This window comes from Podarcis erhardii, assembly GCF_964252035.2.
Source record: "Podarcis erhardii genome assembly, chromosome: 17".
NCBI lineage: Eukaryota > Metazoa > Chordata > Lepidosauria > Squamata > Lacertidae > Podarcis > Podarcis erhardii.
This window is the reverse complement of record NC_138515.1, coordinates 28,731,368-28,744,921: the sequence shown is the minus strand read 5'-3', so window position 1 is coordinate 28,744,921 and position 13,554 is coordinate 28,731,368. Positions and strand designations below refer to the sequence as shown.

The 13,554-nt window shown below is 39.1% G+C and overlaps 2 protein-coding genes across 2 annotated transcripts in view; one reads left to right on the top strand and one right to left on the bottom strand.

Annotated features, from left to right (window-relative positions):
• The window catches only part of GTF2E2 (general transcription factor IIE subunit 2), a 30,305-nt gene that overhangs the window by 1,734 nt on the left and 15,017 nt on the right, over positions 1–13,554 (top strand). The window contains exon 2 of the mRNA XM_081845563.1: positions 1,295–1,461. Within this exon, the coding sequence (XP_081701689.1) occupies positions 1,299–1,461 (163 nt within the window). The 5' untranslated portion in view covers positions 1,295–1,298. The remainder of the gene's footprint in view (positions 1–1,294; positions 1,462–13,554) is intronic.
• On the bottom strand, positions 3,989–13,390 carry SMIM18 (small integral membrane protein 18). The gene is made up of 2 exons (XM_081845689.1): positions 12,357–13,390; positions 3,989–4,610 (listed from the first exon to the last, which is right to left on the bottom strand). Exons 1-2 carry the CDS (start codon positions 12,514–12,516, stop codon positions 4,279–4,281), a joined length of 492 nt encoding a protein of 163 aa, XP_081701815.1. The 5' UTR covers positions 12,517–13,390; the 3' UTR covers positions 3,989–4,278.

The following is a 13,554-nucleotide window of genomic DNA, read 5'->3' as shown; positions in this document are numbered from 1 at the left end:
AGTCCTTTACCTCAGTTTCGGAGGCAACTGCTGCCTATGCAAATATTCCAGCGTGTTTCACTTGCTCACCTTAACTTTCTGGTGAAGTCCTCTGTATTTCCCAAGTGTAACTGTGGACTCCCGCCAGAGATGCTGCTCTGAATATTTTACCTGGTAACTCATCTTGGGATGAGGGGAAAGCTGACTTACAATTCTTCAGCTGCCCATTTCCCCTTTGAACATAGAATAAAAACAGGATATTGCCTTGGAGCAGTCTTGGAAGGCTCCTAGTGGTCCTTCAAGGCTGAGCAAGACATAGTCAGTAAAAAGTTTTGTGCTTATGAGCACACACTTGCCAGTTACCTAAAACTGTGGAACCCTCGTGACCAGGAAAGTTAGTGCATTATAATGGCTAAATATGTGATACAGGAAATCCACAATTCACATACTGCCTCTGCTGAAAACCTACTAGATGGTCTTGGGTAAGATGCTTTCTTCAGCCTTACATCTGCTGTTTGAAGATAATGCTTATGAGCTTTATGGCATGGATTTAAGCCACAAAGTAGTGAAATAGTGCTTTGAGCAGCTGCTTTGAGCTGAGCATTCACCTTCCTGTGGTTCGTGAGGAAAACATAAGAAGATTTGGCTTCCATTTTCAAGTAATTGTGATTACATGCTATATCTGAACCAAGAACTATTGTTAGGGTTTCATATGGTTTAGGAGACTGAGCCAAGATCATGAAGCTTGGCTCCTAAAACATGCTTAACACAACCACAATTTATCTGTGTTCACACATAATAAGTAACCAAGATTAGTTGAAAATAGGAGCTAATGCTTTTGGAGGGAGAAGTGAACACACAGGCTGGAAGTTCACCCAGATGCTTCCCTGTAGTGTTAAACTATAATTTAGTTTTCTTTATTTACAGTACTTCTATCCTGCTTTATAACTCACAGAAACTTTCAAAGTGGCATACAAAATATTCCAACAATAAAAATCAAATTCAAGTGTGGTATTAGGAACAGAAATAATGTGGCAATCCCGTGGTACTATGATTATTCAGGGGGCATTTTCTGCCCTCATTCTTAGTCTTCCATGGTGTTGCCCTTCAGCCTCTGCCTACTAGGCTACAGTTCCCACTGGTGTCCTCTGAGGGAAATAGAGTGGGACTGACTAGCTAGATCTTGTTCAACCCATGGCGAAGACAACTCTTCCCATGTTAGTGGCTGACAATGTCTGAACACAACTATTATGTATGATGTAAAGCTCTGTATAAATACAACACATTTTCACTAGTATTTCACTTTTCTTGACAGAATTATGGATCCAAGCTTGCTAAGAGAACGAGAACTTTTCAAAAAGCGAGCGCTCTGTACTCCGGCTGTAGAAAAACGTCCAGCACCCTCTTCTGATTCCTCATCTTCTAAGAAGAAGAAGACAAAGGTAGAGCAGGGTGGATCATCAAGCTCAAAACAGAATGCAGGTTCGTGGGTTCTGCTTTTGGAGTTTAAACAGAAACTCTTCTTCTTATGTCCTATCCTTCCAGGTCATTGAGATTTATGTATACATAACGATTTGATTAACGTGTCACAATAAATCACAGCTAAAATAAATGTGAATGTGCAGTGTGCTGGTATATGCTACTGAAATCTTGCATGTTTTATGCCTCACTACTGCTGCCGCACTGCCACACCCAGGTTTGTGGCTGATTTCTCTCCAAGCAAACCACAAGTGACAAGCCAGGAATAAACTTTGGTCTTCATTGGTTTCTCAGTTCATGGAGAAAAACAAACCATAAGCCCTAGGTTTGGACAAGCCAGACTATGGTTTGTTTCCTGGCAGGAGTAGGGGAGGAGTGAAATGCCTGCAGTTTTAGTAGCATTCACAAGTTCACTGTTCTTTTACATTAAACCATAGTTTAATTGTGGCTTAATGTTTTTAAGATGTTTTACCACTTGTTTTTTGCTGCCCTGGGCTTCTTTGGAAGAAAGAACAGGATATAAATTTAATTAATAAATAAATAAGCAAACAAACAAACAAATAAATAGATAATGTGCAAACCAGGGCACCTTGTATGTTTCTTCTAATAGTAGTTCTGTGGGGGGGGGTCAGGAACAATTTAGATCAGTTAATGACTTGGGGATGGAGAAGTTGGACTATACCCCTTTTCTCAAAAAATACTACTACTAATAATGACATAACAGAAATTGAACCAAGGGACTGTTCTTCTTGGTTTGTGGTGCTCCTTCAAGAGAAAAGTAATATTATCTGAACTTTCATGCAGCAGAGCTGTGTTGCTAAAGTGGTTCTAGCTCTCATGATAGTATTTTGTCAGTGTTTATAGTTTTTTTTTAATACAGGTTCCAGTCACATGAGTAAGGCTACTGTGTATATCTACTCTTAAAAGAAAAAAATAAATCATCAGTTAAGACCCAGTATCCCATTTCTGGGCCTTTATGCTGTTAATTATGTTATATCATAGCCTAGAAATGTGAGAGATGGAATTAACCCTGGCTTATATTGAGATTTCTGTTTGAGTGGCAGGTTTTTTGCAGCTGGTGATAGGAGCCCATGCAGGCAAGATAGGAGCAGTGAGGTAAGGAGATTTGCTGAGCACTAGCAGCTGGACAAAGGAATAGAGTAACACTATGCTCTAATAAAGCAAGCCTCATCATTTGGCCAGCTCCTGTTGCATGATTGCCATTCCTTCTTTCCTCCAGACTTCCTTCCTCAAGTCATTGATCCTACATTTTCAGGGCCAATACTAAGAATTGCAAAGTTGGTGCTGCTATTGATGTAGAGTTCTATCAGCCAGCTAAGCATTTGTAACTTGCAGTGTTGAGTATTGCTTAGAATTCACTGAGACTTGCTTGTGGTTAGGAAAAGACTGCTGTACCACTCACCCCATGGCAGAATCAGTTCAGTCGTTTCCTCCCCCCACCTCATTAAACCAGATTGCAGAACTAAATGTTACATGAGCCTACTGCCAAGAATTGCTTGTCCTGTCATCACCATGCTGTGTTTCCGTGCTCTGCATAATTGGATGGCAGCAAGGGGACCTCATAGTGTAATGATGTCATGGCATCAAGTTGTACTCTGTGTTGTACAGATTTTGGTGGAGGTGGGAACCCAACACAGCGCTACTTAGATTTGGTGCCAGACTACCTTTACTTGTAAGGCTTAAATCCTCTCAAAGTCAAGAGCAGGAAACAGTTCTGTTTTCATATTAAAAGAGTTCCTTCCTTGCCTGACATCACATACTGTTGGGTTTTTCATGTTTTTTAACCAAGTTGTCAGCCCTACTGTGTAGATGCAGGGTTGACAAATATGCAATACAGTTGATAGTCGCGCTGGTATGCTTTCAAACTCATGTATTGGCATAAGGCTAGCTTTCATGGCATAATGCTTTCATCAGATGCATGGAATGTTACCCTGGATTGCCAGAATATTTATATTTATATATATGTGGTGTCTAAAGAAAAACATGTTAGCAGTGAGGTCAGAGGAGATGGAATACAAAAAATGCCAACAGCGGTTCTCCAGTTGTTGTTGTGCTCTCAACTCCCATCAGCCCCAGCCAACAAGGCCAATGGTCAGGGATGACATGAGTTGTAGGACAGCAACATCTGGACTCCCAAATGTTAGCCACTCCTATACTCATTCTCTGATGGAATGCTTATACCATAATGAATATGTGAAGAACTTTAAATACTTGAAATGTACTACATAAATGATAATAAAATTGTTGTTTGCTCATCTAATACCTTCAGATGTGCAGAATTCTAAAATGGTTCTGTGTTGCTATACTTCTTTTGGTTTGATAAGCTTTCAGACTATGACAAATACTTTAAAAATAGAATCAGTCTTACTGCTATTTTTTACTGCCTTCTGTTTTTATACACTTTACTTTGTCTTTTTATATGTTATTACTTGTTGCCTGCCTTGGGAAAGAAATATTGAATGACAATAATATTTATTTTTAAAATAAATAAATTAAGCAGTAGACATAATTGGTCAGATGAACAAAATTTTACTCCAATCTAGTCAACAGGTTTTCATTGTAAAACAACAAAGAAACCATTTTTACATAAAATCCATTTTCACATAACACTGTGATTGATCATCCCAGTATTAAGCATTTTGTGAACTCTTCAAGTTTCTATCCACCAGTGAACAAAAAATGGTGCTAATGATATTTAAGGCTAAGCAGAATCTGACTTGCTTGGTCAAAAGTTGCAAGCAGCTTTGTTATAATATTGAACATAGGTTTTGCTGCAGGTGCTAGCAAAACAGTCCATTGCTACACCACTTCTGTCTCACGTTTCCTGAAGCTGTCCATCATAGATCTAACAGGGTTTGGTTCATTCTCCAAGTCTTTCATAGTTTTGTTTTTCACACAGCAGCAGCAGTCAAGCAGCTCATATAAGAAAGCTAGCACCACCAAACATATTACAGTAAATATAAATATGACCAAAATTACAAAGCAGGCAGTGTTCCAGTTGTCATGGAAAGGATAAATCTTCTGCACTTGAAAACCAAGGTATTGGTAGAGGGATGTAGTTTCATTCCAACGGCTATTGTTGAATGTTGCCATGTTGAGAGAGTCTTCCAAGTTCCGTCTCTGCACCAGCTCTCTGTGTTGAAATATACAAACAGGAAAGTTGGTGATTTTCCTTTGTTGTTAAATTTTTATGCTTTTTCCTGTCACCAACAAAATAGAACTGTTTCTTTCTATGTAAATAGTTTGAGAAAGGTTGTGTTGTTTAATTGGCTAATTGTTTGTTCATGTTTCTTGCTATAGTTTTATATAACGGTGTTGACCTGCAGGTAAATTAATTCAGTTTTATTTCAAATAAAGCAAAGTTTTGGATCATAGTGCTTACTTTATGTTTCTTACTGTATTGCAAGACTGCATCAGTCATGCGTAGGACTAGACATTTGACTGGACAGATATTGTCAAATAATGGTCGTGTATTTTGAAATCAACTTTATTACAACAAAAAACAGGCTTGACATTTTTCAAATTGTAAAAACAAGTTAACCTCTTTTTTCCACCAACCCAATTAATTTACAAAATGGTAATTGCTATCATTTTTAATGTTTTAATGTTGGAAGAAATATCAACAACCTCAGATATGCAGATGACACAACCTTGATGGCAGAAAGTGAGGAGGAATTAAAGAACCTTTTATTGAGGGTGAAAGAGGAAGAGCGCAAAATATGGTCTGAAGCTCAACATCAAAAAAACGAAGATCATGGCCATTGGTCCCATCACCTCCTGGCAAATAGAAGGCAGTGAGAGATTTTACTTTCTTGGGCTCCATGATCACTGCAGATGGTGACAGCAGCCACGAAATTAAGAGATGCCTGCTTCTTGGGAGGAAAGCAATGACAAACCTAGACAGCATCTTAAAAAGCAGAGACATCACCTTGCCAACAAAGGTCCGTATAGTAAAAGCTATGGTTTTCCCAGTAGTGATGTATGGAAGTGAGAGCTGGACCATCAAGAAGGCTGATCGCCGAAGAATTGATGCTTTTGAATTATGGTGCTGGAGGAGACTCTTGAGAGTCCCATGGACTGCAAGAAGATCCAACCTATCCATTCTGAAGGAAATCAGCCCTGAGTACTCACTGGAAGGACAGATTGTGAAGCTGAGGCTCCAATACTTTGGCCACCGCATGAGAAGAGAAGACTCCCTGGAAAAGACCCTGATGTTGGGAAAGATGGAGGGCACAAGGAGAAGGGGACTACAGAGGACGAGATGGTTGGATAGTGTCTTCGAAGCTACAAACATGAGTCTGACCAAACTGCGGGAGGCAGTGGAAGACAGAAGTGCCTGGCGTGCCCTGGTTCATGGGGTCACGAAGAGTCGGACATGACTAAACAACTAAACAACAACAAAGTTTGTGTAAATGTGAACAATTTACTGATCAGTTCTCTCAGTTTCATCCTGAAACATGGTCAGCCTACAGTTGTTGTTATTTTAAAGGTAAAGTAAAACAGAAAGATAAGCCAAGTAACAGCAACTATTGAAAAACAAAAAATTTGTTTTTAAAAGCACTTGTGCAGGTCATAAATTATTTGGTTCCTTCAGTAGACAAGATGAAGTAATGAGCAGTCCTAGGCAGTGACCGTTGCTACTATTGTAGTTGCCTGTGGATAAGCAGCAGAAGAAGCTTTCTCTGTGACTGCTATAGGGCTAGGGAGCAAGCAGACTTCACTCTTGATCTTGCTAATGAATGACACCATGATGAAATAAAAAGGTGAATTGTCAGCTGTACAATGGCTAGTTTATACATAATGCTAAACCATGGTTCATTTAGCCAAAGTGTGGTTTGTTTGAATATCCAAACCTAGATCAGCAGACTGACTATGGTTTGTTTTCTCGCAACAAAGTGTGATGTAAAACCATGGTTTATTGTTGGCTAACAAGTTGACTTACTAACTTTGCTTGGATGTTATGTCTGCATCCTTGCTTAGCCTTCGTTTGTATGATCACCCCACTCACTAAGCCATGGGTTGGCAAACTAAGGCCCGGGGACCAGATCCGGCCCAATCACCTTCTAAATCCAGCCCGCGGATGGTCCGGGTATCAGCGTGTTTTTACATGAGTAGAATGTGTGCTTTTATTTAAAATGCATCTCTGGGTTATTTGTGGGGGGGCATAGGAATTCATTATTTTTTTCAAAATACAGTCCGGCCCCCCACAAGGTCTGACAGACAGTGGACCGGCCCCCTACTGAAAATGTTTGCTGACCCCTGTAAGCTATAGAGGCATGAGACAAGAACAGTTGGAAAACAAACCAAACATTGGAGAAACAAACCATGATTGCCAGTTTGTGGTTTGTTGGAAATACAGTAGCTTAAACAAATCATGAGTTAGCATTACATGCTAACACAGCCAATGACAATCTTGACTTCATGGAATATTTGGCCAAATTTGACTGCTTGGCTGACTGGCATGCCAACCTTAGTCATTTTGTTTGAATTAAGTTCTAGTGTTTAGAATATAATTCTTTGGTCATAATTCACATCACAGTGTATTTCTATGCAGAAGTAAGTCCCACTAAGTTCAATGGGGCTTCATCCCAAGTAAATTAGCATAGGTTTGCAGCTTTAAAGAACTTTTTAAAGGTCACCAGGATTTGTGTCTAGATTAATGTCTACTCATACAATGGAAATGCCCTTCACTCCCCTCTGCTCCCCGCATACCCTTCCAAATCTGCACTAATAGTATCTCAGACCTTTGGAGCAGATTTGGGGCTGTATCAATAAGTCCATTCTGGTTGCATTTAGGCATTGTTGATTTTAGCCCTGATTCCCAGGTTCAGAACAAACCAAGGTGTTAAATCAGTTTACCATGGCTTGTTCAAAAACTCCAAAACGACACTTTCTCGATTTAGAACTATGGTCACTGAGAGATTTCTGGGTTTAATTACTGTGCACTGCACAGAGGAAAAGGAAGGAGCAGCATGTGCAGGGGAAAGGCTAGCACATATTTCTGCCATATAAGCTAAGATCTGATCATTTGAACAAGGCCTGTATGTCTTCTGGGTCATAGTAATTCAAGTAGTACAGATTAATGTTGGTCACTTCATATAATTCTCTGAAATGGCAGCTTTTGGTACAAATAACAGCCAAACATCAAAATCAGAAGGATATCTTGCTGTTTAAAGGGCTCTGAGCATCAATGAAGGCCTTGCTTTTATGAATGTATAACATTTATTGGAAGTTTAACAAAAATTGTAATTGCCACGACAGTCATACTCTCGAGGTCAAAACAAATGCTAGAATCCTTTTCTAGTCCATTTTTTACCTAAAGAGTAAATTGTAGGCTAGTGCTATTAATCACAGTTCTATTTTTAAATGAGTCTGATTAACACAATAAGATCCAAATAACTTTGCATTGTGTGCTATTTGTTTGGTACTCTCACATTTATAATGGTGCCTCTCTCTTTATTTGCTTGGATTGTTGAACTCTTTATGGTCTAATTGTAGGAGCTAATGAGATAAGAGTTAAACCAGTGGCTCTCAACGTGAAATACAACTTTTAAAAAATGAGATCTCAGTTTTCTCTTGAAATCTCTAGAGAAAGACAGTAATTGGCACAGGGAAAGTCTCCATCTCTGGGCCTTGGAAGACAGAATTCTGGATTGACTTGGTTGAGGAGAGGCTTCCCCAGTCAAATCGAGAGAGAGAGAGAAATCCTGTCTCCTTGTGGGAAGCAAGCTCTCGTTGGACTCCTCAGCTGCAAGCATACATCACCACAACCCAGTGAGAGAGCTCAAAATGGGGGTGGGGAATTGGATGGAGCTGGCAAACCCCCACTCACACCCCTTTGGCTGTGAGACATCCTCCACACACAACCTACAGCTACCATCGCCAAAAGAGAAGACCTAGTAGAGGCCATTGGGGTCGCCATCTCAATATTAGGACTACTCCCAAAACTGTTCTAGCTCTGCTTTATTATCTGTGCCCCCAACAGGCAGGGAATGCCATGGATCCCAAGCCTCTAGGCTCCTTCTGCTCAACATTGATCAGAAAAGTAATATTGAAATGTCTTGGCCCACATGGTCTCTTCAGCTGCATGACAGCCCCACTCCCCACTCACATGAAGCCTCAGTAGCAAATGCAAGAGAGCTTTGGACTACAGCTTTGAGCTACACACCCAGAGCTTAAGGAACTTGATCATCTTGTTTGGGAGGGGCCTAATGTTCTCCATTCCCCATCCCTGTTGTAGAATGGGAGTTACAGATAGGTAGCCGTGTTGGTCTGTCATGGTCAAAACAAAATAAAAAAATTCCTTCCAGTAGCACCTTAAAGACCAACTGAGTTAGTTCTAGGTATGAGCTTTCGTGTGCATGCACACTTCTTCAGATACACTGAAACAGAAGTCACCGGACCTTTCTATATAGTGAGAAGGTGGGGAGGGGTATTACTCAGAAGGGTGGTGGGAATGGGTGATTGGCAGATAGCTGCGATGAGCCTGTTGACGACTCTTAACGACTGCAATAGGTCTAACAGGAAAAAGCAAGGGGTGAGAAGGTGAAAAATGGCTTTTTCACCCATTCCCACCACCCTTCTGAGTAATACCCCTCCCCACCTTCTCACTATATAGAAAGGTCCGGTGACTTCTGTTTCAGTGTATCTGAAGAAGTGTGCATGCACACGAAAGCTCATACCTAGAACTAACTCAGTTGGTCTTTAAGGTGCTACTGGAAGGAATTTTTTTTATTTTGTTTTGTAGAATGGGAGAGCATTGATACTGCCTTTGTGTCTTCGATGAAAGCAGTTCTAGACTACAGTTCACCCACCAGTCTAGTCATCTATCTGCTGGGTTTTTCTGCCTTGCAGGGGGTGGATTTGGGAAAATTGCCCCATCAGAAAAATCAACATTGAGAAAAGAGCCTGCTTGTTAGTGCATGATGGAAGAACAGTCTTGGGAGTAAGAGCCACAGCTAGGCTCTTCTCCTTTAGAGGTGGCTAGACCTCACATGGCATCATTGAGGAGCAGGCAGTGTTAGAAACCTGGATAGAAAAGCTAGGAGCTAAATGGCTTCTGGGACATGGGTTGTGGGCTCCAACACAGAATGTCTAGCTGTCACTGACGGGGTGGGGTGGCAGCACTTTTTATTTATTATTTTGATAAGCATGAACTGATGCGCAATTCACACAAGTGACACATTGTTAAGATTGCATTTTTAGCATAAACTGTTAATACATGCCTAGACTGGTGGTTAGAATAAAAATATTGGTACCATACTTCAGTTTTCAAAACATTCTACTCTTTATTGTTAAACTCCTTAACTTATTGTCTATCCTTATCATATACTTTGAGGCTTTAAAGCACATACATTTCAGTGAACCTTGAGTGTCAGCCAGGCACGAAAAATGGCACCCAGACTTTTTGAGGTGCTCACAAATAGAGAATTTTAGGCACAAAATGTGCCTGGCATCCTGCTAATTTTGAACCCTGGCAGCTGGTAAAACTTGTCACAGAAAGATGGCTAGACTTGGCTATGGAGAGCTTCTGTCATTTCTTCCAAAGGCAGTTTTAGTGGAGACAAAAAGACAAAGCCCTTCTGGTAACACACTACATAGACAAATATTAAATAATAATAATAAATTTTATTTATATCCCGCCCTCCCCAGCCGAAGCTGGGCTCAGGGCAGCTAACAACAATCAAAATAATCCAACGATTCTAAAAACATTTCATTATAAAAATTAATTAAAATCAAATTGATGGCAACCAATAAGCAAAATCTGTGCAGATTGCCAGAGGAGGGGGGGTCAGGCTGCGCAAAGGCAAGAGTTTTAACTAGTGAGAACAGCTTTCCTTTCCAGCTCTACACTGGCACATAGACTGCCCAGCTGTGTGTTGAAAATATGAACATGAAAAGCTAAAAGTGTTGGGATTTCTTGAATTTCCTGGAAAGAACTTCCATGAGCTTAATTTGATCAAGTTAATTTTGAAGCAGGACCTACAATGTGCTCCAAATTATCAAGAGCAGGGGAGAAGAGGAAGCAAAACACCCACAATAAAAAGAGCATTTGGATTCCTGTTGTACTTTGATCCTGTCAAATAACACAAGATACAGGAAAGAAAACAAAACACCTAAATTGCCCACGGTGCCTCTAGCAGGTGCTTGTGCCCAATGATGGTCGTAGAGTTCAGTGAGAGAGATTGGGCCATGTTTTGAAGGTTCCTGTTTAGCCACAACTGACACATAGCTACATAAGATCCAACACTTTACTGTTGTAAATAGAAGCAACAGCTTGGGAAGTATATAAAATTATGAGCAAAGTGCATTGCCTAAATTATTAGAAAAGCCTGATGAGTCCATAGGTCATAAAGGTATTGTTGCCTACTGATTGCTTTTCTGTGAAAGGAATCCTATATATCTATTTAGCCTAAATGTAAACAACCTGACGTATTTTGGGGGGGGTGATTAATGTATGAGGCTGTGTTTCATTTTAGTTGAAAAAGCAGAGTGCAGTGGTTAAAAAAACTGTAATCAGATTAATGATTGCTACTGGTGGTATTATGCTGTTTTAAATTTGTACAAAGATTTAAAAACAACATATTTCAATAATATTTAGGGGATGGGTGAAATATAAACGTAACTATTTAAGAGAGCTTCAGACATGGCTATCAAGGGAGTAACTGCCTTTTATTTTTAAATATTACTTGTGCCAGGAGGATTAGCCCTGATAGAATGTGGTATAAATACATGATGGTGCTTAGTAAACCAGTAAATGTATTACTGTCCAATACTGATTGTTTTAAGAATGGGCATTTGTATTTACATGCTGACAATTATGCTTTGGAAGGGTTCGTTCTTTTACTACCTTGAGATTAAAATTTTGAAACAAAATATTTGGTTTTACAGTAAGGTAAATATATATGTGTATGTATGCACTTCATTGTGTGCCCACACAATCAAATGACAGTTAAATATTTCATGATTATTTGTATGTACTTCCTGCTTGACTTATTTTTACTTAGCCATATGGAAAGCAGTAAAAGCACATGACTTGCAAAGTAGGTTCTCTAGGTCATGTTAAAGAAGTTCCATAAGGAAACATACGACAACATGTTTTTAAGGACGATCTTCTCTGCAGTCTTATACCCACTTATCTGAGAGTAAGACCCATTGAACTCAGTGGGGCTTACATCTGAATAGACATGCATGGAATTGTAATGTTAAATGAACCAGTACAACATAAAACTTAACAGCTCATGTTTACTCTGAAGTCCCTCTGGTTTCAGTGGGGCTTACTCCCAAATTAGAGGATATAGGATTGCAGCCCAAAACAATAATCACTTCACACTTGAACTGGCAGAATCCCATTGAATATGTCAGTGATCCATCTCGGAAGAGGTACAATAGCTAAGTGCTAAGGGTTAAGGCTAGTCTAAGATTCCAGTTTAGTGGGTTTGGTTAATAGCATTTTTTGTGTGCAGTTTAGCAATAGTTTAAATTTGAGGACAAAAGAATCTTACTAGCACAGCCTTATTTCATATTTATTAACAGTAGCTTTTAGCAGGCAAAATTAGATTAATTAGTAGGTCACACGTCGCCTCAAAGGGATTTTGATCACAGTATATTATCTGGGTGTGTTGGGCTCTGGGTGTGTAAGATGGATGGTCATCAATTCTTCATGAATGCACAGATGGTAAGATTCTCTATTAGCACAAGAGAAGCGTCTCTGCATTTAAGCAGCACATAATCCTTTAGATGCAAGAGAAAGTAAACAGTTTGTATTTTTTTAAAAAAATGTAGATAGGGGTCTTGCATGCTTTGATTTATTTAAAAAAATCTGTTTTGCCGTCAGATAATAATTGTACAACAGTTTAAAAAAGGTATAAACCTACCTCTTTTTAGAAAGGATGCTGGAACAGTGCTGATCTGCTGTTTAATACAGCCTCGGGTACAGCTAAAATGGAGCTCTGCTGCTATTGGCTGAAGCAGAATGCAGCTGACAACTTCCTTTATGCTCATTTGCATCAGACCCCTACTCGAGGAGGAAATCATTCATAAATCTGAAATGTAGAGGGTATCAGTCTAGATCTTTTTCCCCTGCCTTGCCATTCCCCCAGAAGCTCCTTTAACCATTAAATATATTTATAAATAATGTGGCCTTTTGTGCTTTTGCTTTGATCCGAGCAAGGCACTTATTGTGTTAATGCCTTCAGGTTTCTTTGCTCTTTTAATGACATACCAAGCTGGTGCGAACCATCCATAACTAGTCAGGATCTTAATAGAAGAGAATTACTGACTGATCTAAATTTTCATATATTATATGTACCTCACACAGACACACCTTTTGTCTTTTCTGCTTTGTCAACCATTTATGGTAAAAGGCATTGAAATATTTGAAACTACAGCAGTAGTTTGTGAATTGCATCCGTAATATTTACATTTTTCTTTTGTTGTTTTCTGACCCGTTTCTATAGCTGAAGTAGACAGGGAAGACCAAGTGATAGTTATGAGAATTACAATATGTTTTGAATTCTTCAAAATGTGTCCAAATTTGTTATTCTGTCTTTCTTTAAAATATTGTAGGCTGTTTTTCTAGCATCTTAAGGCAGCTAGCAAAATACCAGAGATGATTATTAACAACAAAAAAGAAATAAGCCAAAAACAGAATAACCTCTGGAAAATTAGAAATTTAGGTTTTTGTTTTCCACAAAATATATCTGAAAATAATGCCAATGTTCTGTTTCAGCGGATTCATATTACAATTTAGGAAAGAAAACTGAATTTGTTATCACTTCGACTGCTTGTATAAAAGTGATTAAAAAACCATCATGCTAAGTAGTTTGGGGTGTACATTTTCCTTTACCTTTTCGGAAGGAAGTACACCAAGGAAGAGAAACTATCAATTCCAGTTAAAACAATATTTCATTTTAATATAACTGACTCTATGAATATAAAGGACTCTATGAATTGAAAACAGATGTTGTTAACTATGAAAATCCTTTAATAAATCAAATTTTTAATTAAAAAAAAACAGCAAAGCTAGGCAAATCTGAAATAAAGCAAAACAACAACAGCAGGTTAATGGCTTGG